At 39.7% G+C, this 24,709-nt stretch overlaps 2 protein-coding genes across 2 annotated transcripts in view; one reads left to right on the top strand and one right to left on the bottom strand.

Annotated features, from left to right (window-relative positions):
• Positions 1–18,177, bottom strand: part of LOC103224536 (uricase) — a 32,945-nt gene extending 14,768 nt beyond the window's left edge. The window contains exons 1-4 of the mRNA XM_007978141.3: positions 18,070–18,177; positions 4,681–4,899; positions 2,070–2,186; positions 1,892–1,970 (exon numbers count right to left, since the gene is read on the bottom strand). Of these exons, the coding sequence (XP_007976332.3) occupies positions 1,892–1,970; positions 2,070–2,186; positions 4,681–4,899; positions 18,070–18,177 (523 nt within the window). The remainder of the gene's footprint in view (positions 1–1,891; positions 1,971–2,069; positions 2,187–4,680; positions 4,900–18,069) is intronic.
• DNASE2B (deoxyribonuclease 2 beta) overlaps positions 1–24,709 on the top strand; it is a 61,352-nt gene that overhangs the window by 25,769 nt on the left and 10,874 nt on the right. The window contains exons 3-4 of the mRNA XM_007978144.3: positions 18,625–18,988; positions 22,472–22,649. Of these exons, the coding sequence (XP_007976335.3) occupies positions 18,864–18,988; positions 22,472–22,649 (303 nt within the window). The 5' untranslated portion in view covers positions 18,625–18,863. The remainder of the gene's footprint in view (positions 1–18,624; positions 18,989–22,471; positions 22,650–24,709) is intronic.

Genomic DNA, 24,709 nt, shown 5'->3' with positions numbered 1-24,709 from the left:
TAAATGCTCTCATTGTTAATTAGCTCTCTTGAGGCCTCATCCTAGCTGCTGTTATGATTTTACATAATTGAAAAATGTAACAAATGTTAAAAAGCATATCCCAAAAGTCACCGAAAAGCAGTTCCGAGCGACGCTGATCTGTACAGTAGCCACTAAGCCACATGTGGCTATTAAGTACTTGAATTATGGCTAGCATAGCTTGAGATAAGCTACAAATATAAAATATAGAATTTTAAAGATAATTTTGTAAAAAGAGTGTAATATTTCATTAGTAATTTTTATACTTATTGCATACTGAAATATTTTTGATGTTATTTAAATAAAATATATTATTAAAATTAATTTCCCTAATTTCTTTTTGCTTTTCTGCTGTGGTTATGAAAACAAATTTAAAATTACATATACGGCTTACATTATATTTTAGTTGGATAGAGCTGATTTCGAGTTTCTAATTTTATGAGGGCAGTTAATGAGGCTTGGGTAGGATAACACTGAGTCAGGAAACTTCTTTCTCTCTCCTCCAAAGCTGTATATCTAAGACAAGAAGGAAGGAAGAAGAAAAGAAGGAAGAAGGGAGGGAGGAAGAGAAGGGAGAGGGAAAGAAGGAAGGAACCAGAGAGACAGAAGGAAGGAAGGAAGGGCTAAGGAGAGGAGGGAAGGAAAGAAAGAATTTAGTTCCAATTTAACTTAACAAATAGCTCAGAAAGCTAATATAGCATATGACTACACACCTGGGTGATAACGATCATCTTTTCCACCAAATACAACAACTATTTAGTCTCTTTTATATAACATTAATTTTATAACTGTTTTTATAACATTAATTTTATAAATATCAAACATTGAGAAGGCCCTAGTTATGCAGAGATTTTAATTCAGATAGTGGAAAATATTTAAAAATAGCTAATACACTAGAACTTCCTAAGGGGGGCATTATCCAAAAGAACTCAGAATGAGAAGGGACCTTATATTGTATTAACCTTATAATAAATCTGGTATTCATTAGATGCCACTCCAAATTCCTACTAAGGAGGAAAGGAAGGGAAGGGAAGAGAACAGCAAAGAAAAAAAAAAGAGAAGAGTAAAGGGAGGGAGGGAAGGAAAATAGAAAAATTTCAGAGTCAACCCTTTCATTTTATAACAATCATTAAAGTTTTTTTTTTTATTAAGATAAAGACATTATTACCAGCTTTGGCTCCATGGTTCTTAGAGGTCCTCTAGTCTAACTCTTAGCCGATTTTTGAACTCTGCTCTGACAAGCTCAACAAATCTGTGGAATACAAGCTGTGGAAATTTTAATATTTGCTAAGTTCAATTATCAGTACTAATAACACCTATAATTGTGTTTCATAATTAATTTTGAAATTTCCTAGCAAATAGAATTATATAATTGCCATTGCTAACTTAAATGAGATGCATTTTGTAGGAATTACAATATTACTGGTTTTATTACACAAATAAAATTTCAGGAAAACTTGATTATTACTTAGTAAATATTTCCTATGAAGGTTACTATAATTGTGACATGATATGGCACAAAAAATATTGGTCAGAAAATTCAGAGATTTGGGTTCTTTTCAGCCTGGGCCTTTTTAAATTTTGCCTTACCTCAAAATCTGGTAATAAAAATGATCTACCTGACTCAATCGCCAGGGTTGTTGCAAAATGAATTATTTCATTTTTATATTTTAACACAAAAAGTAGATAATTCTTTAATGTAATTCAAAGTCACAATATTCATTTCTACCTCAGATTTAAAAGTCTTAAAAATTCTCTACAGTTTTCCTCCATGTTAATAAACAGCATTGTTTAGAAGAAAGGAAGAAAAAAGAAAACAAAACCACCCTGAAGTTGCTACTATAGAATCAAAGCATGAAAAATAGTTTCTTACCACTTCTCAGTTGTTCAACTTCACAGAAGTGTGTTCCAGTGGGAGTGTGAATAAATGCATGGACATGCTTAACTCCATTCTGAAAATTAAGGAAACAAATTATTTCCAGGAAAATTTCAGTACATGCCATAAAGCCAATTTCTTTAATTAAACTGAGAGCACAAATAAGTGAGTTAACCTTTTCAAGACGCTTCCAAGGGATTTCTTCCACGTAGACTTGAGCTCGGATTACATGGTTAAAAGAAGAAAGAAAATACTCACAAATATTCACACCAAAGGCTTCTATGCTTTTGATCTGTAAAAAGAAACAAGATGCTTCACCCAGAAATAATTGTACCATTTAAAAATAATTTATAAATGCTGTTAAATGACATTATGAGAGGTCATTGCTTTGGACTAAGTTCCTGCATTAGGCCCCAACAGACCAGACCAAAATGGAGTCACTTATGCTAAATGCCACATAATCAAATGGAAGCTTTAAGGAAGCAGATAGATACCAAAACAGACCAGTTTTTCCTGAAAACAGGAGATTCCAGTCTATCTGAGTCAGCATAATAAGGAAGTCCCCTCTGCTTTAACTCTTACCAAAAAAGTAATCTGAAACCTGATGTTAACCAATCAGTTTTTTTTCCATTGTTCTGTTTCTTGTTCCCATCTTACAAAACCCAATGTTCTGCTCTTGCCCAGTGGAAACTCTTACTCTTCTTTGTAGAACAGAAGCTGCCCCTAATGGTAAATAGAAACCAATTCAATCTATAACTAAACTTGTTGTAATTTTATCTTTTGATATTGCTCATGATGTTCTCTTTCCTGATGAATTGCGTTTTAGAACTAGACAAGCACAGAATAGAGTCTATCTCAAGAGAAAAAGGTGTTTATCTCAGTTTTTTTACTAGAGCTCCCAAATGAAGTTAATAATCACCATCACCAGATGAGACTGTTTTGTTTTTAAAAGAAACCCATTTTGCAGGAGAGGATGTGTCAGCGGATGAACAAAAAGTAACTAAACATTCAGATTCTTCTCACAGTGAGTTCAGTCATCACTTGTACCAACCACAGCACACTATAACACTCTGAACTCTATGAGGCTTCCCAGTTTCCCAAGGAATGTTAATGATGGGCCACCTCACCTTCCTTACCTTGCATACAGGCCTTCTATTGATCCCAGCTGTCCACCCCCATAATGCAGCTTCCATATTAATCCCTAGTAATATTTTATGGTCTTAGCACAGTCTGCAAATTATTAATGGCTTTGCCTATAATTAAAGTGAAGTATTTGTACAGGCTTCCCCAGTATAGTTCTGTTTTATACCTGTAGGCCCAGAATAATTATGAATAGCATCCTATTTTGAGCTCAAAAGTGTCATGGTTTGGATAAGAAGTTACACGATCACTCTATCCATAATGAATGACTTTAAGTAGTTTTCAACATTTGGGTCCATTCTTCACTTTTCTGCAAACTCCTACACAATACAGGAAATACAAGAATCTGTTGTACCTGGCCCTTGTCCATATCACAGTACAGGTCTACTTTCAAACGATTTTTTTAAAGAATGCAATTCTTTTTTCCACAGCCCCATCTATGTTTGCTGGGTCATTCTGATTAGCAAGAGAAAAGTTCAGGGTAGAAATAGGAGTTGTAGAAATTACATTGCAATGTTTGTTCATTTAATGAATTATGGGTATGGATTTCATGAAAAAACATGAGAAAAGAAGCTTTCCAGTCTACATTTCTTGTCTTTTTAGACTTTGTGGCAAGTTAAAAAAAAAAAAAAAATCACTTTGAATTGCCCGGAAATCTGGGTGACCCAGCACAGCTTCATTCACACTTAAAGAAACCAGAGGTGGGGTCGGGCGCAGTGGCTCACACCTGTAATCCCAGCACTTTGGGAGGTCGAGGCAGGCATATCACGAGGTCAGGAGATCGAGACCATCCTGGCCAATACGGTGAAACCCCGTCTCTACTAAAAATACACAAAAAAATTAGCTGGGCACAGGGGCATGTGCCTGTAGTCCCAGCTACTTGGGAGGCTGAGGCAGGAGAATCGCTTGAACCCGGGAGGTGGAGGTTGCAGTGAACCAAGATCATGCCACTGCACTCCAGCCACTCCAGCCTAGTGACAGAGTGAGACTCTATCCCCCCCCAAAAAAAGAAACCAGAGCTGGAAATGCTAAAATATCAGTTCTATCAGATCTAAGTCTCGCTTGAAAAGTCCTAATAACCACTGTATATGAATAGTAAGTGGTAATACAGTTGGGAAAGTTAGAATGGTATTAAAATTTGGAAAACAGATTTCAACAATAAAAATAAATGTATCTCATACTCAAGATAGTCTTCTGTATTAATAACAAGAAGTGAAATGATATTTTCTTCTATAAATGCACACCATTCTAAAAAAAAATAAAAATAAATGGTAAGACTCAAAGAAATGCATAACAAAAATGTGTAAAATTCTATTCTGAAATTCTTTCAGGACCTTGATTTTCCTTTGATTCTAATCAGAGATAACATGTATTTTGTCCAGTAAGATTCTCTGCCTAAAAGATTGCAGTGAGATGAGAGCCAAGGAAACAAAGATGTGAGGTTGGTTGGTTTGTTTGTTTTTCAGCAAAGTTTTCTCCAATCCTGAGACATTTAGGCTAGAAAAGAACATTTTTTTAAAAAATGGCTTAAATGTAAAAATAGGTTAAAATGCAAAGGGGACTTGAAATAAGCAAGTAACACCTCATGCTGTTTTATAGAAAATTCTGCATCAAGATAGGCAGCATCTAAGTAGAATGACACATACTCCCTTAAACTTTGCCAAGACATGAACTGTGTTCTTGATGGTGTCTGTAGGGATGATATCTGAATTATCTCCATGCAGGTAATCTTTTTTGGAACTCAGAGTAAGTTGCACTGAAGTTGCCACCTCTTTAATGCTGTGATATTTTCCATCTCGCTGAATATGGAGAACTTTTACCATATCCTTCCCATAGCCAGTTCGGACAAACTCCAACTCATCATTCTGCAATGAAAACACAGGCATCTTATTGAAGAAGCCTAAATGAAAGCCAAAAGTTAGGTGAAACTTATTTAAGTCTTCATTTTATCATACAATTGCAAAAGATGAGATTCAGAGTATATATGGAAGCAATATCACATTCTACTTTTGAAGAAGAATGGGAACTTGTATAGAAAAAAGAGAATCCCAAGCAGCAAATGAAAATATATCAGATTGTTCTGAAGACTGACAGGTAGAGGGCTTTTTTGATAATAAATACATTAATAGGACCTCCTGGGTCAAAACTATGCTGTTTTATTTAATCCCCACTAACCTAATCCTTGTAATAGCACCGTAAAATCCTTATAATCCCAGTGTAAAATGGGAACTAATATTCCCATTTTTATGGAGGGAGAGGGTGAGTTTCAAAGATATTAAGTGATTTGCCCTAATTCATACGGCTAGTAAAGGACAGAGCCAGGATTTGCACTCAAGTCTATTGACTCTAAGCTATAGAATGGTCACTATGCGAACTGCTTTTCTTCTATAAAATGTCTTGACTGTGTTAGCTGGAAATAATTGCATGCCCTTTTTATAGAGAGTGATATTCTGGAGAAAATGCCCTGTGATCAATAGAAACAATTTGAAAATTGCCTTTTCTACTTGCTGCTGGGAAGAAGAGTAATTAGTGACAGGGTCCAGATTACCTTCAGGAGTGCAGAGCCAAGGCTGTCTGGCTGCAGGGACAGCTATGCTTTTAGTGAAGAGACACTTAATAAAAGCCTGGTGATTGATATCTTACTACCCTTGTCTGAAGCTGGAGCCTTGGCTAATGAACACATTCATCTCCACTGGTAGAATCCATAAGATTTGTCCCTGGGCCTTACTGGTGTTTGAGGAAAGAGGCAGGAGGGAGTAGAAGAACAGAAAAATCTTATTTTATTTAGTACAGAAATTGAACATTAAAATAATGAAAGAAGGTGACAAAAATAAAAGTAAATAGAAAAACAGCATGCAGTAATAGTCTGGGTAGAGAGACAAAGAAGGAACCTCATCTGCAAATCACACTTAGGATGTTCAGGTGTACCAAGGGCTGCCTAAATATCTATTTGAATAAAAACATCACCAGACTCTCTGAGGGGAATTTAAGAATAATAGCCAAAGTCAGAAAGTACTGCTGTTGTTAAAGTGGAGGGTGGGAGGCTGCCTCCAATCTTGGAGATAGAGCTGGGCAGGGCAGGCTATTGTTGGTCATTGAACATGCCCTCGGGGGTTGAGATGTCTGAATTCAGTTCTTTCTTGTGAGAGGTTAAGGAAAACTCTTGCAGAGGCCTCTGAAAAGCCTCTGGCCCAACATTTGGGGACTCATGCTGAAGAAAAGGGTCAATAAGAAAACCAAAGGAGCAGACTCAAAGGATCTCAGTAAGAACTACAAGCCTGATGGGGAAAGAGAAACTGTTGTGTGGTAGTGGCTTTGGGATTAAATGAAGTTCAAAGTCAACCCTGCCACTTAAAGCTTTGTGGCTTGCAATAAGTAATTTCATGTTTCTGAGCCTCAGTTTCCCCATTTGCACAAATGTAAAGAAGCACCTCTACCTTGTAGGGCTGCTGGTGAATGTCAAAGGCCTGGCTTAGTTCCCAGTAGCTAGTGGTACACTGAGGTTAATCCCGGCAATAAAGGCCGGGTCTGGCTGTGGAAGCAGCAGCAGCAGAAGTAGCAGAGGGGACCTTGATTAAGGGTGCCAGTTTTCAGAGTGGAGATCACTGCGGGCAGTAACAGATGGAAGACTCTGGTGTATCTTGAGCCACAAGGGACTCTACCTGAAGGAGGAAGGCATTTAGCTGGGTCGGGGTCCTTAAATGGTATGGACTGGAGTCTGGAATGAAAGGTCTCCGAGATTATCCATCATCCCCAATACGTACCAGGACTCAACAAATGTTGCTCCTTAGCCTCATCCCTGCCCCTATATATTCAAGCAACAGTAATTTAGTCTATGAAGGCAAGTGGTACCTACGTGGTACATAGAAAGATTAAATGATAGCCGCCCTTCACATCCCGATTCCTGTTCAGCTCACCAGCATAATATCTGGCCACACGTCATTGCAAACTCTGCTTTAGCTATGCTGATCTAATCACGGCTGCCCAGGTGTTACATGATTTTTCTGTCTGTTGGCCCTTCGATTTGCTATTCCTTCTTTCTTGAACACTTTCTCCTCCTTACTACCCAACTACCAACCTCTTTGCCTGCCTAGCTTCTTCTAGACAGCCTTCAGGTCTCAGATGCCACTTCTCCCAGGGTTCACCCCAGCCCTTCAAGTCTGGAGTGGTTGCCCCTTTTAGGTGCTCTCAAAATACTTGTTATTGCCTTATCAGAATATTTATCAAATTGTATTGCAGCTGCCTCTTTATGTGTCTGATTCATTCAAAAACAGTAAACTATGAAAGCAGGAACAAGTTTGATCTTGGTCACCATGGCAACCTCAGCACTCAGCACAACGCCTGGAACATAAGTAGGTGCTTAATAAATGTATCACGAATGAATGGATGGTGCCACCACCGCCTCCACTGCTTGTGTGATGACACAGCACAGTTAATGAAAACACACAAAGGATCTCAATACAGGAAGAGCCACTTCAGCTCAGACCCCAATTAGGAAGTCCTTTTCCTGGGAAAGTGGGGCAAGGAATTTATGCCCTCTGATCACCACAGCCTGGAGATCACAGGCACAGCTGGCCAAAGAACAAAAAGCCCAGGAAGGGCAGAACTGAGTATAGAGAGAGTCGGTGAGGCAGCACAAAATGTTCACATTGCTAATAAGACAGCCTTCCAGTGCAGCACAGCCATCCCGGACCAGAGATCATGCAAGACATGTGCAGGACAGGTCAGCTACTCCTTAGCAAGACCCTGATTGGGCTAAGCAGAGTTGGCCCTTGAGCAAAGTTTGAGTAATCAAGTTTACTGGCAATGAGTCCGTATGGAGGGAACTAATCACCTGAGCCTGGAGCAGGTGGAAAAAGTCTGGTGTGGGACAACCAAAAGCGTCCCTGCACTCAAAGAGCAGATAATGGCCTGGACCATAACCGAGGCTGTTCTCCCCCAGTTCTCTCATCAGATAAATCAGAAGTAGGTGTCAGAGCCCCATCATGTAGAACGTAGGGAATGGTGCAGAGATCTCATACAGGAAAATACAAAGGGTGCTCTCTTCTGGAGAGTGGGCAGGTGGCTGAAAGGACAGGCTTTGGGCTCTGCAGTCAGGCAGCCCAGGCGGAATCCTTGTTCTGCCACATATTAGCTCTGGATGGAGGCAAATTTCTCCATCTATAAAATGGGAATAACAGTAGTGTCCATCTCTAAGGATTGATGTGAGGGTAACATGAGAAAAAAATATAAAGGACTTAGAAAAGTGTTTTACCAATAATCAGCACTCAATTACTAAGCACTTATTCGCTATAATTATCATTGATAAACAATAATCACTCATCAAATTTTGCATTAAAGGATCTTTCTAGTTATTGACAGAGATAAATACCTAGAGTGCACACCAATGGAGAGCTGGAGTGGTCAAATCAAAGGGCTGCTACTATGATAAGGCCTACTTCTGCCTGCCTACCCTCAGGTACATTGGCCTTCTTTAAATGTTCATGATTACTGATACTCATCCCTTTGATTGTCCTTCCTCAGGTTTGTATGGTTTTAGAAGTTATAAAAGTAAATTGATTTCCTAGAATAATATTCTGGAAAAAATATCAGCAGGAATAATTTCTTTCTTTCTTTCTTTCTTTCTTTCTTTCTTTCTTTCTTTCTTTCTTTCTTTCTTTCTTTCTTTCTTCTTTCTTTCTTTCCTTCTTTCTTTCTTTTTTTTTTTAAGAGTCTTGCTCTGTCACCCAAGCCGGAGTGCAGTAGCATAATCACAGCTCATTGCAGCCTCAACCTCCTGGACTTGAGTGATCCTCTCACATTAGCCTCCCAAGTAGCTGGAACTACAGGTGTACACCACCACATCTGGCTAACTTTTGTAGTTTTTTTTAGAGATGGGATCTCACTATGTTGCTTAGGCTGGTCTCAAACTCCTGGGCTCAAGTGATACTCCCACCTTGGCCTCTCAAAGTGCTGGAATTACAGGCATGAGCCACTATGCCCAGCCAGGAATAAATCTTTACCTGGCTCTACACAAGAAAAATCCCCCTTTCTACACATGTCTTAAAATGTAAAGGGATTATTTGTCTGCAAGTAATGTTGGAGACAGCACTCAGGGATTTTAAATGACTCATATATTTTCACTTCTGCAATAAGATAGTAAGTGTTCTATTATTTTCAGGCCATAATGAAAGTGATATAGATGTCACTACAGGTCTAGGGGTTCTTACCTTAGAGTCTTTTAGTTTCTAGAAGCTCAGTGGATGGATTTGGGTTGGAACTGTGTACTCCATGAGGTTGTAACTAAAAGTGTATTTGTTTAGGTGAGGGGAGAGGTGAATCTTTCTGGAAAGAGCATTCATAGAATTTCATTAGATTCCAAAAGGCCTCATGACTTATAAAAGTTTAAGAACCATTACTCTGTGTAATTGGTGTCCAAATTATTAGGATCACTTTGATCAAACTGACTTTGCCACGGTCTGACAACTAGTCATGAGGCAGCAGGAGGGAGAAGACTTGGTCATTTTCAGTGTACCACTGCCTGGATGCAATGGAACAGTATTGTAAAGGTGAAGGTTCTAATGTCTGACTGCCTGAGTTTAATTTCTGCCTCCACCACCTGCTAGCCGTATGGCCCTGGGCAAGTTGCTTAATTTTTTTTGTTCCCTCCCCTTTGGATCTGTAAAATAGGGTAATGACAGCAGCTATTTCCTATAATTGTCATGAGGTTGAAAGTGACTAGCACATAGTGTCAGTAAATGTTAGCTATTATTATTATCTGACCTGCCAATTTGACCAAAAAAAAATATTTCAAATCAGTTCCATCAGTAAGTGATAGGGAGACATCCTTGTTTATCTTTCTTTCTTCTTCTTTTTTTTTTTTTTTTCCAGTTTTAAAAACAGGATCCCACTATGTTGCCCAGGCTGGAGCATAGTGGTTCTTCACAGGCACGACGCCACCACTGATCAGTACAGGAGTTTCATCTCTTTTTGATAAAGAAGACTGAGGATCCCACACGGGTGCACACTGCTTTGTGCTATAGATGTACAACTAATAAAACAAATCCTTGTCAATACTAATTGTATTTTAAATGAATCCTAGCTGCCTAAACACATTGAGGGCAAATCTTTATATAGAGCTAATATTCTTCTCCACCCATGTGCCACACTTTTTAGCTCTGTGCGTATTTATGCATGCTTCCTTTTAATAGTAACACTCAGATATTTGTACTTACATGTACCAGGTACCAAATGAATTTCTCCGTTTTCTAGTTAAACACTGAGGCAGAAAGAAGTACATTTCTCTGGCCACACTACCAAGATTTGACTTCAAGTCTCTGTGATTTTAACCACCAACCAACACTCTTACCCTCAGCCTAGAATGCCCTCTCTCCACAGAGCATAGTTCATCCCACATGGACCTCCTCCATAAAGCTTTCCCAATGCCCCCAAGAGGAAATAACACCTCTGACCTTTGAACTACCAGTGCACTTTAGGCGAAGAGTTCCTAGCAGCTGAGGTCACTCTCTTGGTTATCGTCATGTGTGTACATGTTTTAGTATTCCCAATATCTATGTCTTCAAGGCAAGATCGAGTCATCTTTATATTTGCCCATAGCACTTGACAGTGCTTTGAAAATTGTCATCGATTATTTGTCCAAGAAACAAGCTTCCTCATTTTTCAGATTAGTTCAGAAGATTTAGGTCCTTTATATTTTGGCAGGAAAAACATGTGTTTTCAGTTCTAAGTCACTCATCAGTGGAGTTTCAGGTTAATATTTTCAAGTTACAGGATGAGGTGGAGGGATATAAGGAGATTCCGCCTATATCAGGACATATTTTCCTACAAGAACTCTTATAGGGAAAAGAAATAAGGTTGATTTTTGTGGCTTGTGAGCTCAAAATCATTCTCAGAAAATAAAAATCCTTGTGAAACCACCCATGGGCCTTTATATTATTGAATATTAGCAGTAGTAGTAATATTATAACACAGTTTCCAACTACTTAAATCTTTGGCACATACTCGTTTATTTTTTGCACAGAACTGCCTCATTTTAGAAGCTTCTTTTAGCTATAGTCTTATGTTTTTGATTCTAGCATGTCATACTTCAACATCAAATTTCTCTACTCTGCTGGCAAAGGCAGATATTTAAGGTTATTGTTGTGTTTAATTTAAGCTTTTTCCAATACTTAAATATGAATTTTTATTTGGTGTATGTGTATGTTCACCAAATGTGTGTTTATGTAAGTAGTTTTAATTAGAGAAAAATGACTGGAAAAATATTAGGAAAGATAAGGGGAAACTTATAAATGTAAATTTTAAAATGACTAGAATTTTCTCTCAAGTCTCAGAAGAGCTGCTAAAGCATCATCTCTCTTCTCCATAATAGAGAGAAATACAAAAATACTAGCTATGTAGGACCCATCACATATAGATAAATAACAATTCAGTTGCAGTGTGCCAGGATAGAAGGAAAAATTAATCATAGCAACAGTCTCTGTTGTCTTTGGAATGTCGTAGAGAAATTCTTTCAATTATTTTCCCAGGTTTCTCCTTTGACTGCTATTTTTTGGGCATTCACGAAGAAAAGACTTCAGAGAAAAGTGCTGAGCTAACATGAGAAACATGAGCACTCATGTGGACAATCTTAATATCACTTCGGTAGATTTTAACGATACACAATAATGATAAGAACAATAATGGTGGATAATCTTAGTGACAGCTGATATTTTTTTGATTGCCTAGGATCTACTAAATGTTGATGGGAAAATATTGATATCCAGTAGAGAATGGCACGTTGCTTTAACCTGCAGAGTGGCCTATTATTGCTATCATGGGGGAAGATACGTGTTATGTTCAAAGAGTGACTCTAAAGGGATTTGTCAAGCAGATGTTTCAAGAGCAGTAATAACAACTCATCTGCATAACTATGGCAGAAACGGTAACCTGTTACCTAATAAAGGCTCCATTTACAGGAGTCTTCTTTTCATTCTTTCACCTATTACCAACAAAGAGAAACTCATTGCTAATCGCCAGGAGAAATACTAATTTTCTTGCCAACCTTTCCACAGCACCAACAGGCTTAGGGCAGTGAACCTGTAACAAGGTCCACAGGAGCTTCTAGGATTAGGGGCAGAAGATCCCACAATAAAGAATTGATGGAGACCACCAAAAAGGCAGCTGAAAGAACATTTTGCTGAAATTCACACATTGAAAGATGTCTGTTTCCTAATGTATGTCTTGAAAATAAAATAGCAACAACCATTTATTAAGAGTTTCATATGTCAGGAAATTAGCATATATTATTTCCTCTACTTCTTGACAAGCCCTGTAAAATAGGTATTATTATCCAACTTTGACCAAAAAGACACTAGGGTTAGGTAATATCCTGAGGTCACATAGTTACTAAGTGACAGAGAGAGGATGAGAGCTCAGCCCATGTGCCCCTAGATGACATGCTCTTTCCCACTACATCATAGGCCCTACACCCAAATTGATGGCTGGCCCCTCCATTCATTCGGGAAAGAAAGGAAGCATTTATTCTGATTCCAACAAAGCAGGGAATTGGCCATGCTGCTGTAGAAAGCTGCATTTATATATCACTTTACCATTTTTAAAATTTCCACCCTCTAGGATCCATATTATCTTATCTATTCCTCACAAGCACCTTGTGATTTGGTAGAGAGACTCTATTTAAAAATAAACTAGCCCAGAGAGGCCGGCGTGGTGGCTCACTCCTGTAATCCCAGCACTTTGGGAGGCCAAAGCGGGTGGATCACTTGAGGCCAGGAGACCAGCCTGGCCAACATGGCAAAACCCCGTCTCTACTAAAAATACAAAAATTAGTCGGGCATGGTGGCACACACCTGTAGTCCCAGCTACTTGGGAGGCTGAGACAGGAGAATCACTTGAACCCAGGAGCCAGAGGTTGCAGTGAGCCAACATCCCACCATTGCACTCCAGCCTGGCCACAGAGCGAGGCTCTGTCTCAAAAAAAAAAAAAAAAAAAAAAAAAAAAGAGAGAGAGAGAGAGAGAAATTAGCTGGATGTGGTGGCACATGCCTGTAATCCCAGCTACTTGGGAGGCTGAGGCAGGAGAATCACTTGAACCCAGGAGGCAGATGTTGCAGTGAGCCGAGATAGCGCCATTGCACTCCAGCCTGGCCAACAGAGCGAGGCTCCATCTCAAAAAAAAAAAAAGAAAAAAAGAAAAGAAAGAAAGAAACTAGCCCAGAGATATTAAGTGAGCTACCCAAAGTCACACAGATGACGGGCAGACTGATATAGTGGAAGAAGTCCTGCTGAGCTGGGAAAGACACTGTGCTAGGCAGAACTTACCCCACACCAAGAGCTACCCCTGCACAAACCATCCCTTTTTCTAGCACTTCAATCATTTTTATTTTTTAATTACAGAGGATTCTGAACTCAGATGAATTCTGTGTTTATGGTGGGAAAGTTTAAGCTGTGAAACACAAGGCAAATCTTAGGGTGGTTGCCCCTTGCGGCAAGATGGAAGTTCAGCTTCACGCTTTCAACAACATGGCACTCGTTTGAGTGGAATACAGACTTTTATCCCATAAACAGCATTGAAAGCACAAATAACGTGGGCTTGAGGTCATTTAAAACCTCACCAAAGGACTGATTCCAGTCTATCTGCAAGGAAAAGAAAGTTACTTTGTCATGGAAGAAAAGGAAACAAGGTGAGAAGGAACCAGCATGTATGAGAGTCAGCTATGTGACAGGGACTGTGCACATAGCGTCTCACTGAATCCTGAGAGCACTCTATGAAGGCAGAAATCATAAGCCCCACCCTTAGAAAAGGAAGTTGAAGCTCAGCATGGTTGATCATTTGATGGAAACCACATGGCGAGTGAGAGGCAGAGTCAGCCATGGACCCCAGGTCTGGCTGATTCTTCTTACTATGCTTAGCTACCTCTCTGACTTATAAACATTATATTAAAATTCTTTCTAATGAGACTTTTACCTACTATATACCCACTTCTATATATTTTCTGATTAAATTCATTCTAAGTTCCATATAACCCCGAAAGAGATGTCTCTGAAAACTTTTTCTTGTTTTTTTCCCCTGACCCAATCACAGCAGGATCTGAAAACTTTTTCATTCAATCTGTATATTCACTTGTATTTATTTAGCTCATTCTAGGTGACAAGCACCGTGATATGTGCTGGAGATGCAACAGTAAACAAGCCAGGCAGTGTTCTGCCTTCATAGACTATAACAAACTTCCTCTGTAAAGAATCAAGAAGTTAATTTGTATGCTTTTTAGGCTGTGGGGTCTCTGTTGCAAGTAAACTCTGCCATTGTAGCATAAAAGCATCTATAAGTAAGTAATACATAAATGAATGGGTGTGGATGTATTCCAATAAAACTTTACAAAAATAGGCACAGGAGTTTTCTGACCCCTGCTCTCTAGAGGAAGACTCAGAAAGGTAAGCAAGTAATTAGCAACACATCGTGATAATTACTCTAATTGATAGTGAGCTCTGAGAATACATTGCAGGGACACCTAAGCCAGATTGGGAGAGATCAAGGATGGCTTCCAGGAAGAATTGGCATCCTCAAAGCAACCTGAAGGAAGAGTAGGAATTAGCCAAACGTAATATTCTGGTCCTCTTCCACTTATTGTATTTATGTTTTCCTTTAACTGCATTTCTCAGTGACAAATCTTTTAATCTTTAAATTCTTTAATCTATAAATACTTGAATCATTTGCTTGTCTCATTCCTTTTCATCAAAATAATTCAAGTCCTCTCCCCACCCTCCCACAACAAGTACATCAACTTTTTCCTTCAGTGTGTCAACTTCTAGATTTTACTCAATCCATCGACAGTCTTGTAAAGATCTGAACACAAATAAGCTGAACTTTAACAGACAAATTTTATAGTGTGTAAATAATACTTCAAAAAGCTATTGGAAATAAATAAATAAAGCCAGCCTCCTGACTCCCATGAGTCCTCAAAGGACAACTGAACTTTGATGAAGCCAGTAGAGACCAGGTTCTTGAGAAACCCAACTTTATCTCAATCCCCAAAAATCCTCACAGAATGGGAAGTCACAGCCAAAAATCAAAAGTACACACAATAGCAAAGTATTATAAGAAAGAGCTTCAGAAATAACAAATAGCAAGGTCTGATCTGCAAAGACTTCAGGTATTTGAATAAGATACAAAAATATAAAATAATATATTTCATATTTTTACAGAAATAAAAGAGAAGATTGGGTGTATGGGCAAGAAACAAGACCATAAGAAAGACCAAGTGAATTTGAAAAAAAATAGAACTTGTAAAAATGCATTAATAAGTGGATTAAGAAGCACATTAAACATAACACAAAAAGAATTAAAATATATATAAGTATAGTTTGTCAATGTACAAATAAAAATAAAGATTTTTAAAGAAAATATTTTTTTAAAGAATTAGTTATTTGGAAAAGACAGATTAAGTAACAGATTAATGCTGCCAAAGAGAGAATTAGAGAACTGGAAGAGAGATCTAAATAAATAATCATAAGGATTAATGCAGACATACAAGGAGCTAGAATATATGAACAACACATAAAATGTACTAGAAAGATATAATAAAGAGAATGTGGAAGAGGCACTATTTGAAGAGCTCAAGACTGAGATTTTCCAGAATAATTGGGTGACTACAAAACTTCAATCATGAAATTAAAAGCCCATTACCTAGCAAAGAATTCTTACTTGTACACTGTATAGTACTTGGCCAAGTTACAATGAGGGCATTTTCTACTGTTTTTAGAGGCAATCAGGTTATGAAGGAACTATGGCATTTACATAATATTATACTACTTGGGCTTCAAAAGCAGATAATATTATGAAAAATATTCTGTACAGTTTGCATTTTCCTCATTCGCCAAATTCATAGGTTTCTTTCCAAATTACTTCGCTGTTTTTAGCAAAAACTGAAACAGACTGGACTCTAGGTTTTAGGTAATGTTGAAATCCCTGGAGATCTTCAATGTCTGGTACAGTGTTAGACACAGTAGTGATTGCATAAAAAAGGTTGTTGACTGACAACCAGCATGATCAGGTTAGCAACAATGGGAGATAAGGAAGTTTATTGAAAGTGACATCTGAAAGAAACCAACCTAAGAGTGTCTTTCCAGATCTTGAAATAAAATTGGATTTAGTAAATATCATTCTAATACAGATGTCCCCCAACCACCTTACAGGAAAAGCTCAGGTTGTAGTAAGAATAATCTTAGCTAACATTTATGAATCATTGACTATTACCAGGCACTGTGCTAAGTGTGTAATAAGGAGAAGAAAATAGGAATAAGTTTAAATCCTACTCAACAAACTGTCTTTAGCCCTACATAACTGAAAACAATTTGCTTACATTCTCTAAATGCATTAGTGAATCCTACTGGTGTATATCTGTTATTAGTTGTAATACCAAAAAGACTCACCGATAAATAAATAAGTAAATAAATAAAATTTTTTGGCCAGGTGCAGTGGCTTACACCAGTAATTCCAGCACTTTGGGAAGCTGAGGCGGGTAGATCATCTGCGGTCAGGAATTTGAGACCAGCCTGGCCAATATGGTGAAACCCATCTCTACTAAAAATACAAAAATTAGCCAGGCGTGGTGGTGGGCACCCGTAATCCCAGCTACCCGGGAGGCTGAGGTGGGAGAATTACTCGAACATGGGAGACGGAGGTTGCAGTGTGCTGAGATTGCGCCACTGCACTCCAGCCTGGGCAACGCAGCGAGACTCTGTCTCCTATTTTTACTTTAACAGAGAAGAGTAATCTCTTTCTCTCTGTCTCTCTGTCTCTGTCTCTCTCTCTCTCTCCCTCTCTCTCTCTCTCTGTCTCTCTCTCTATATATATATATCTATATACACACACACACAGACACACATATATATATATATATATATATTTTTTTTTTTTTTGAGGCAATCTCACTCTGTCTCCCAAGCTGAAGTGCAGTGGTACCATCATGGCTCACTGTAGCCTCGACTTCCTGGGCTCAAGCCATCCTCCCACCTCAGCCTCCTGAGCAGCTGGGACTACAAGCATGTGCCACCATGCTCGACTAATTTTTGTTTATTGTTTGTAGAGATAAGTTCTTGCTATGTTGCCCAGGCTGGTCTTGAACTTCTGGGCTCAAGCAATCCTCCTGCCTTAACCTCCCAAAGTGTTGGGATTACAGGCATAAGCCACTGCGTCCAGCTGATAATTTAAAAAAAAAATTTTTTTTAATTGACAAAAAGGATGGGGTTGTTGAAATCCTTTTTTCTGAACACAGGAAGAAAACATATAAAACAAAATGAGACCGGGCATAGTGGTTCACGCCTGTAGTCCCAGCCCTTTGGGAGGAAGAGGTGGATGGATTCTAAGGCCAAGGTGGGTACACTCCAGCCTGGGCAACAGGAGCAAAACTTCATCTCAAAATAATAATAACAATAATACCCATGGAGGAATGGGTAAGAAAAATATTTCTTCATTTAACCAATTTAGTCTGCTCCCTGCAGAAAGCTGTGAATCTACCAAATACAGCATAGTCTTGGCCTCAGGACAGTGAGTTTCAAACTTTAGGGTACACCAACTTCACCAATAAGCTTATTAAAAATATAGATTCCTGAGCCCAACTGGAAGAATTCTGATGTAGCAGGTTTGGAATAAGGCCTACAATTCTGCCTTTTTTTTTTTTTTGCAGGTACCACAGGTAATTGGGCAGGTGGTACAGAGTCCTCCTCCCAAAACTCTGTCTTAGGATAGAGACACAAGCCTTTCCCTTTTCTATGAATCCTGAGAATTGGGAACAGTTCTAGGGCAACCACAGAGGTAATCTGATTTACAAGGGTTCAGTTCGGTCTGGATCCTCTGATCTGGAACTATTATAGTTAGCACTGTGATTATCAGAGAGGCAGCAGTATTTCCAGGCATGATGTCAACTGCTATTTATTATAATGGCAGCTTTCATAATTGACGCAAAAGTATGCATTAAAGAAATTATTTTCATATGTCTATCTACTCCTTCCCTGTTTCACAAAGAAATTGCTCTCACCTTTTTATAGTTGTTAGGGTAGTGGGCCATTTTCTTTCGGTTTTCTACTTCAGATTCAGCTTCGAGAATGCGAAGGCATAGTTTGGGCAAAATAGATGTTTGTAACATTTTTTATTAACCTGAAGAGTGAGTGATCAATATGTTTACCTATTGCATAGCAGCCAACTGGACACCAAAGCTTCTTTGAAGTGAAGCACCACATTGAGTGGCTGAAACCAGGGAGGTGGAGAGAATATGCAAACATCTTTGGTAAAATACAGTTAAATTTACTGTTACTTTGAAGCAACCCTTTGAAGTACCCCTTAGCAACTGGTTCCTTAAGACAGAGATTATTATAAGTGACAGATCCTAATTATTACGAAGACATAAGGTTTCATCATTTCTGTTTAATGTACAAACCACCTGCATTTGCTCTCATTCATTGAGTCAATCAGGAGGAGAAGACATGAAATATATTTAACATCTACTTATTAAAATGATGTTCCCCTGCCCACTGAATTTTATACAACAATGTTCACTCCAAAGAGTTAACTGTATTTCCCTTTTTTTCTGCAGAACTTTTTGATGACTTTGCAAACCAGTCAACAATTCAGCACAAAGACATCCGGAGTCACGCTGGCATGTTGTGACAGAATCGCACAATTACATGGGATCCATCCCATTCTGAAAATGCTCTGAACAGCAAACAGAACAGGTAAATGGAATCAAACGTCAGAGCCAGCACAGCCTGAGAGCGCCTTGAAACTCAGACTCCACAATCTGTGTGGAAAGTGTCCTGCTGTGGCATGAAATAAATGAAACAGAAAATGATGGCAAGACTGCTAAGAACATCCTTTGCTTTGGTCTTCCTTGGCCTCTTTGGAGTGCTGGGGACAGCAACAATTTCATGCAGAAATGAAGAAGGGAAAGCTGTGGACTGGTAGGTAAATGAAATGGAAGGATTGCTGCATGCAAACAGCCTCAGTCTGGGAGTTGGCCAGGCTCACTGCGAAGTTCCTAAGGGAATATCCATTCTCTTTCCTCCCTTTACAAATAAAGGAAGTTAATGTGTGCAAATGGGCCACATTCCCAAGCAGGGGTAGGCTTCTGAGTGAGGGAGTCTCCCCTTGAAGAAGAGCTGAGCAGCCCCTCTTGGGCCTGATTCCCTGTTCTCAGCAGGGCAAGACTGGTAGCCACAGAAGTGGGATTGAACTGGCGGCTTCTGGCAGCTGGCAGTTTCTTTTAATTACATCATGGTTTTTCCTAACAGAACATTTCCAACATCCTTTTAAAGACTGACAGAGTAAAGAAGCCAGATTATTTTTTTTCTGAAAATGGAGCATGTGCTTCTCCTTATGAGAAGGAGAAGGGGGATCTGGTCACATACAGCACTCTTTGCCTAACCTCGGTTTGTCTGGCAGCAGAGGCAGCTGATGCCATGAGTAGTAGGTAGGTCACTGACCTGTTGTACAGTGTCAAAGACATTACATGCTGTTTTACATTATAGTCACAGGTTCTCCTAAAGCTTTAGTTACTTTTTCACTCTTTAATTGGGATATGTAAGTTTGCCATAATGGTTGGTGTCAAGCTTTTTGTGTAAACTTCAGGCTAGAGAACACAGATATACTCAAGGCAGTAGTCAGTCTTACAGCAGTTACTGAGCTCAACAGAGCTCTGTGTGGAGTTTTGAAATTACAAATAGGAACAAAACCTGGTTCCTACCCTCAAGGACCTCACAGTTATGTGGTAAGGGCATAGGTGGAACATAGGGGAACAGAGAGCCCAGAGAGCTTCTCTGAGGACGTAGTTTTTGATCTAAGTTTTAAGAACAATTAGGAAGTAGCTGGAAAAAGAAGGGATGTGCAAGGGCATCTCAGGCCAATGAAGGAGCAATGAGGAGGTAGAGAAGCAAGAGGCAACATGGAAATTTGGGAGTTGCAAGTAATTTAGTATTGCTGGAACTTCAGGAGAATACAGGAAGATGACCGGAGGTGAGGTTACAGAGGTGGGAACAGCCAGGGGGTCTGTGTGCTGAGCTATAAGGTTTGAACTTGACATTGAAAGGGAGCTACTGGAGGACTTCAAGCAGGGGTGTGAACGGTGAGATTTGCACTTCAGGAAGCCCATTGGCAGTACTATGAGGGTTGGATTGATGGGGACAGCCTAGCATCACAGAGACCAGGAGCACTTTTGCAGCATTACAGGTGAGAAGAGGTGTGGACCTGAGTTAAAGAAGTGGTCATGGGACCGGGCGTGGTGGCTTACGCCTGTAATCCCAGCACTTTGGGAGGCCGAGGCGGGTGGATCACCTGAGGTTGGGAGTTCGAGACCAGTCTGACCAACATGGAGAAATCCCACCTCTACTAAAAATACAAAATTAGCTGGGTGTGGTGGCACATGCTTGTGATCCCAGCTACTCGGGAGGCTGAGGCAGGAGAATCGCTTGAACCCCAGAGGCGGAGGTTGTGGTGAGCCGACATTGTGCCATTGCACTCCAGCCTGGGCAACAACAGTGAAACTCTGTCTCAAAAAAAAGAAAAGAAAAGAAAAAGAAGTGGTCATGGGAATAGAAAGGAGGACATGCTGAGAAGACTTGGTGATGGATGGGCTGCAGCGGGTAGGAGAAAGGGAGATGTTAAGAAATAATTTTAGGTTGGCCAGGCGCGGTGGCTCACGCCTGTAATCCCAGCACCTTGGGAGGCCGAGGCAGGCAGATCACCTGAGGTCAGGAGTTCAAGACCAGCCTGACCAACATGGAGAAACCCCGTCTCTACTAAAAATACAAAATTAGCCAGGGGTGGTGGCGCATGCCTGTAATCCCAGCTACTTGGGAAGCTGAGGCTGGAGAATTGCTTGAACCTGGGAGTAGGAGGTTTCGGTGAACCAAGGTCATGCCATTGCACTCCAGCCTAGGCAACAAGAGTGGGACTCCATCTCAAAAAATAAATAAATAAATAATTTTAGGTTTCTGCTTCTGTGACTGTGTGGGATGAGCAGATTTGGAGCAAAATATTATAAACTTGGTTTCAAAAATATGGAGTTGGGGGGTTTCTGGGACATCTTTGTGTTTAGGTTTCTCTGGACCTCAGCACAAAGGTCTGGGCTAAAAACAGATTGAGGACTCTTGAGTACATAATTAGAAACAGTCACCCAGGAAAAATGTTTAAAAGTACTGGCTCTCAACTGGTGTGCCACAGCACACTGATAGTTCACAAACCCTTCACTGGTGGGCCACCAAATTGTGATTGATATAGAAAATCATTTTTGCCACAAGTGAATGGACATATTACTTAGCAATGTCTGTTAGAGAGAATATAAGCAACTTGCTGCCAAGTTGCTAACATTTATTGAGACAAGTAAGAAAAGGGACCATCAAGTCAGCACCAAAGAATAATTTCATGTTTCCTGCCACATGTGAGGACCTAACCCTGTAAGAAAGCATAAGCAGGGCAGGAAAGAGTTCACTTAAATAAAGTATAGGACTGAAGGGGACCGAGTGAAGAGTGTGCAGCCTTTACGGGTTTGTGACACTGTTGTATGGTAATAGTGTATATATTATAATGTTTGGTGCACTGTGAGTGTTTAGGGGTTAATGGTGGGGTTCATGCTATTAGAAAGTATTTGGCCAGATCAGTGGCTCTCAACCGAGGGTAATTTTGCCCTCAGAGGACTTTTGATAATGTCTGGAGATAATTTTGATTGTCACAACTTGGCAGTGCTACTGGCATCTAATAGGTAGAGGGCAGGGATCCTACAATGCAGAGGACAGTTCCCACAACAAAGAATGATCTGGCCGAAAACGTGAAGAGCACATTGAGAAACCCTGAGCTAGGTAATGCAATAATGCCTTAATGCTTCTTGGCTGAGCTACCTCTCCTCCCTGTGAGATATCCAAGGGAGATATACAAATGATAAACAATAGTAAAGGAAGGAAAGGGCCTACTTAATTGCTTGGTTTTAGCCCTGAATCATCAAGGCAGAGTATTCTGATAAACTGAGCTGAAGAATGCAGTTTAGGACAGGGGCTCAAAGTACCTTCCACCTCTCCTGAAGCCCAAACCCAAATCTCATACCCAGTCAGCCAACTGCATGGTCTGGGCCTTGGCCTTCTCTCCACTGTAGCCACATGGATCATGGAAGCAACAGAAAGGGCCACTCTCAACGTATATGGACTTCCACTTCAGGGACTCCACCCACCAGTATAACCAAGGTCTTAGAACATATCCAATCAGATTTTTATTTTCTTCTCTGGGGATGAGCAAAGATAAGGGTGAAGAAAGAGACAGAGAGCTGTAGCAAATCCCTTTCCTTAGAGGCCTTCCGTGAAACATAAGTGAGAGATATATTAAAGTGTGTAACACAGTTACTGCCACAGTAAAACAGTCAATAAATGTTAGTAATTCGTAATTATTTTATCTGTTAGGTTTACATTTTATAAGTTACCTAAAGGACAATACAAGGAATGTGGAGAGACTGGGTTAGAGTACCTGTACCTAGACTCTACAACTAGAAGCTGGAGGAAGAGTGAGCAACTAATGAACACCACCAAAAGTGTTTTGGGAAGGACATTACAACAGCTATATGAAGCATATGCCTCTAAGGTATGTTATATAGTTAATTGTTCATTTGAATAACATAAAATGCATACAACTGAGTCCAAAGCCTTCACCAGAGTTTTCTGTTCACCTACCCAACTCCCAATCCTAGCACCTTGAGGTAAGCTAGCTCAGAACCAGCTCAAGACAACTATCTGAGTCAATTTGACATGAAACATGTCATTGTACTCTACAGCAAAGCCCAATTTACATGGCACCATGTCCAGTGGTATCACTAGGCAAGGTGTGAATTGTATACTGAAGTCTTCCCGCTGTCAAAATGTCTGTCAGTTTGCTTATTTATCTAATAGAAATAGGGAGAGGAGCCTCTGCTGCTGCAGGGCAATACAGATCTGTGATTAACATGCTATGAGGTATGGATTGTTTATGTCACAGTGTTAGTGGTGGTGAGCTCAGTAAAGGGTTCCACTTGACCGTCCTTTCAATTAATTGTTTTCAAAATGATATGTTGAAAACTAGGACTCTAGTTCAAGGCCCTAGAACTAACTTGCCTGGGTGGAGATTATCCCTGCTATATCTGGACTTTATCAGGCAATGAGCTAACCAGCCAAAGAGATACAGGTAAATAGACCTGCTGGCTTAATGTGGGCATGCTCCCAATATCCCAGGCACCATCTGTTGCTTAGTTTCAAGATACTACTTTCCAACCAGCGGTGACAAGTCAAATCAAGCCATGATTAACATTCAATTATACTCATGTATGCATTTCCTAACAATAACTTATAGACAAGTAAATACATAACATGACTGTGTTCCTATAATATGCTGGACTGTATGGTGGGCCTTCACATATGTCAAGTAATCTAATGCCCACAATAATACCTTTTTAGCCTCTAGCACTGCACATGTGTATCTGAGTATTTACTCAAAATACACAGGGAACTGACATGGTGTGTGGTAATATTCATGTTATTTACCTGCCATTAAGACTAGCCTTCAGAGTCAAGTTACAAAGTTAAAACTTATCTGTAGGCTATTTGAGAACATGTGACGTGCCAAGCACTTTTCTAGATGCTTTTCAAAATTATTTTGTCTCAACAATCCTGCTTTGAATAAACAGACGACAGCTGACCCTGAACCATGCTGGGGTAGGGGTGCCGGCCCTCATGTAGTCAACAATTTATGTATAACTTTTGACGTCCTAAAAATTTATCTACTAACAGCTTACTGTTTGACTGGATGCCTTACTGATAACATCAATAGTCAAATAATATGTATTTTTTATGTTATATATCTTATATACTATATTCTTAACAATAAAGTAAGCTAGAGAAAGGAAAATGTTATGAAGAAAATCATTAAGGAAGAGAGAATATATTTACTCTTCATTAAGTGGAAATGGATCATCATAAGTGTCTTCATCCTTGTCATCTTCCTGTTGAGTCAGCTGAGCAGAACGAAGAAGGGGAAGGGTTGGTCTTGCTATCTAGGGGGTGGCAGAGACGGAAGAGGTGGGGAAGGTGGAAGGGGAAGCAAGAGAGGCAGGCACACTCAGTGTAACTTTCATATGAAAATATAAAATGACTTCTATCTATTTGCTTTTTCATTTCTCCAAAAACGTTTCTATGCAGTAGTAATATTTTTTTCACCATTTGCTTTAGTTTCAGTGCCTGTATCACAGATGGGTTCATGTTGTAAAAGAAGTTAAAAGGAGTCTTTTTATTTTTTTCTTTTGAGACAGGATCTCCTTTGACCCCCAGGCTGCAGTGCAGTGGCACCATAAGAGCTATCTGTTGCCTCAACCTCCCACGCTCAGGGACCCTCCCACCTCAGCCTCTGGAGTAGCTGGGACTACAGGCATGCACCATCATGCCTGGCTAATTTTTTTTTTTTTTTTTTTGGCGGAGGGGAGGTGGCGGCGGGGTAGAGATAGGGTTTCACAGTGTTACCCAGGCTGGTCTCAAATTCCTGGATTCAAGCAATCCACCCACATTGGCCTCCCGAAGTGCTGGGATTATAAGTATGAGACACTGCACCCGGCCTAAAAGTAGTCTTGAATGATCAGAATGCTTCTAACAGATTGTCTAATGTTGATTTGTGTTCTT

The sequence above is a fragment of the Chlorocebus sabaeus genome, chromosome 20 (assembly GCF_047675955.1).
Source record: "Chlorocebus sabaeus isolate Y175 chromosome 20, mChlSab1.0.hap1, whole genome shotgun sequence".
Taxonomy (NCBI): Eukaryota; Metazoa; Chordata; class Mammalia; order Primates; family Cercopithecidae; genus Chlorocebus; species Chlorocebus sabaeus.
This window is presented reverse-complemented; position numbering and strand designations above follow the sequence as displayed.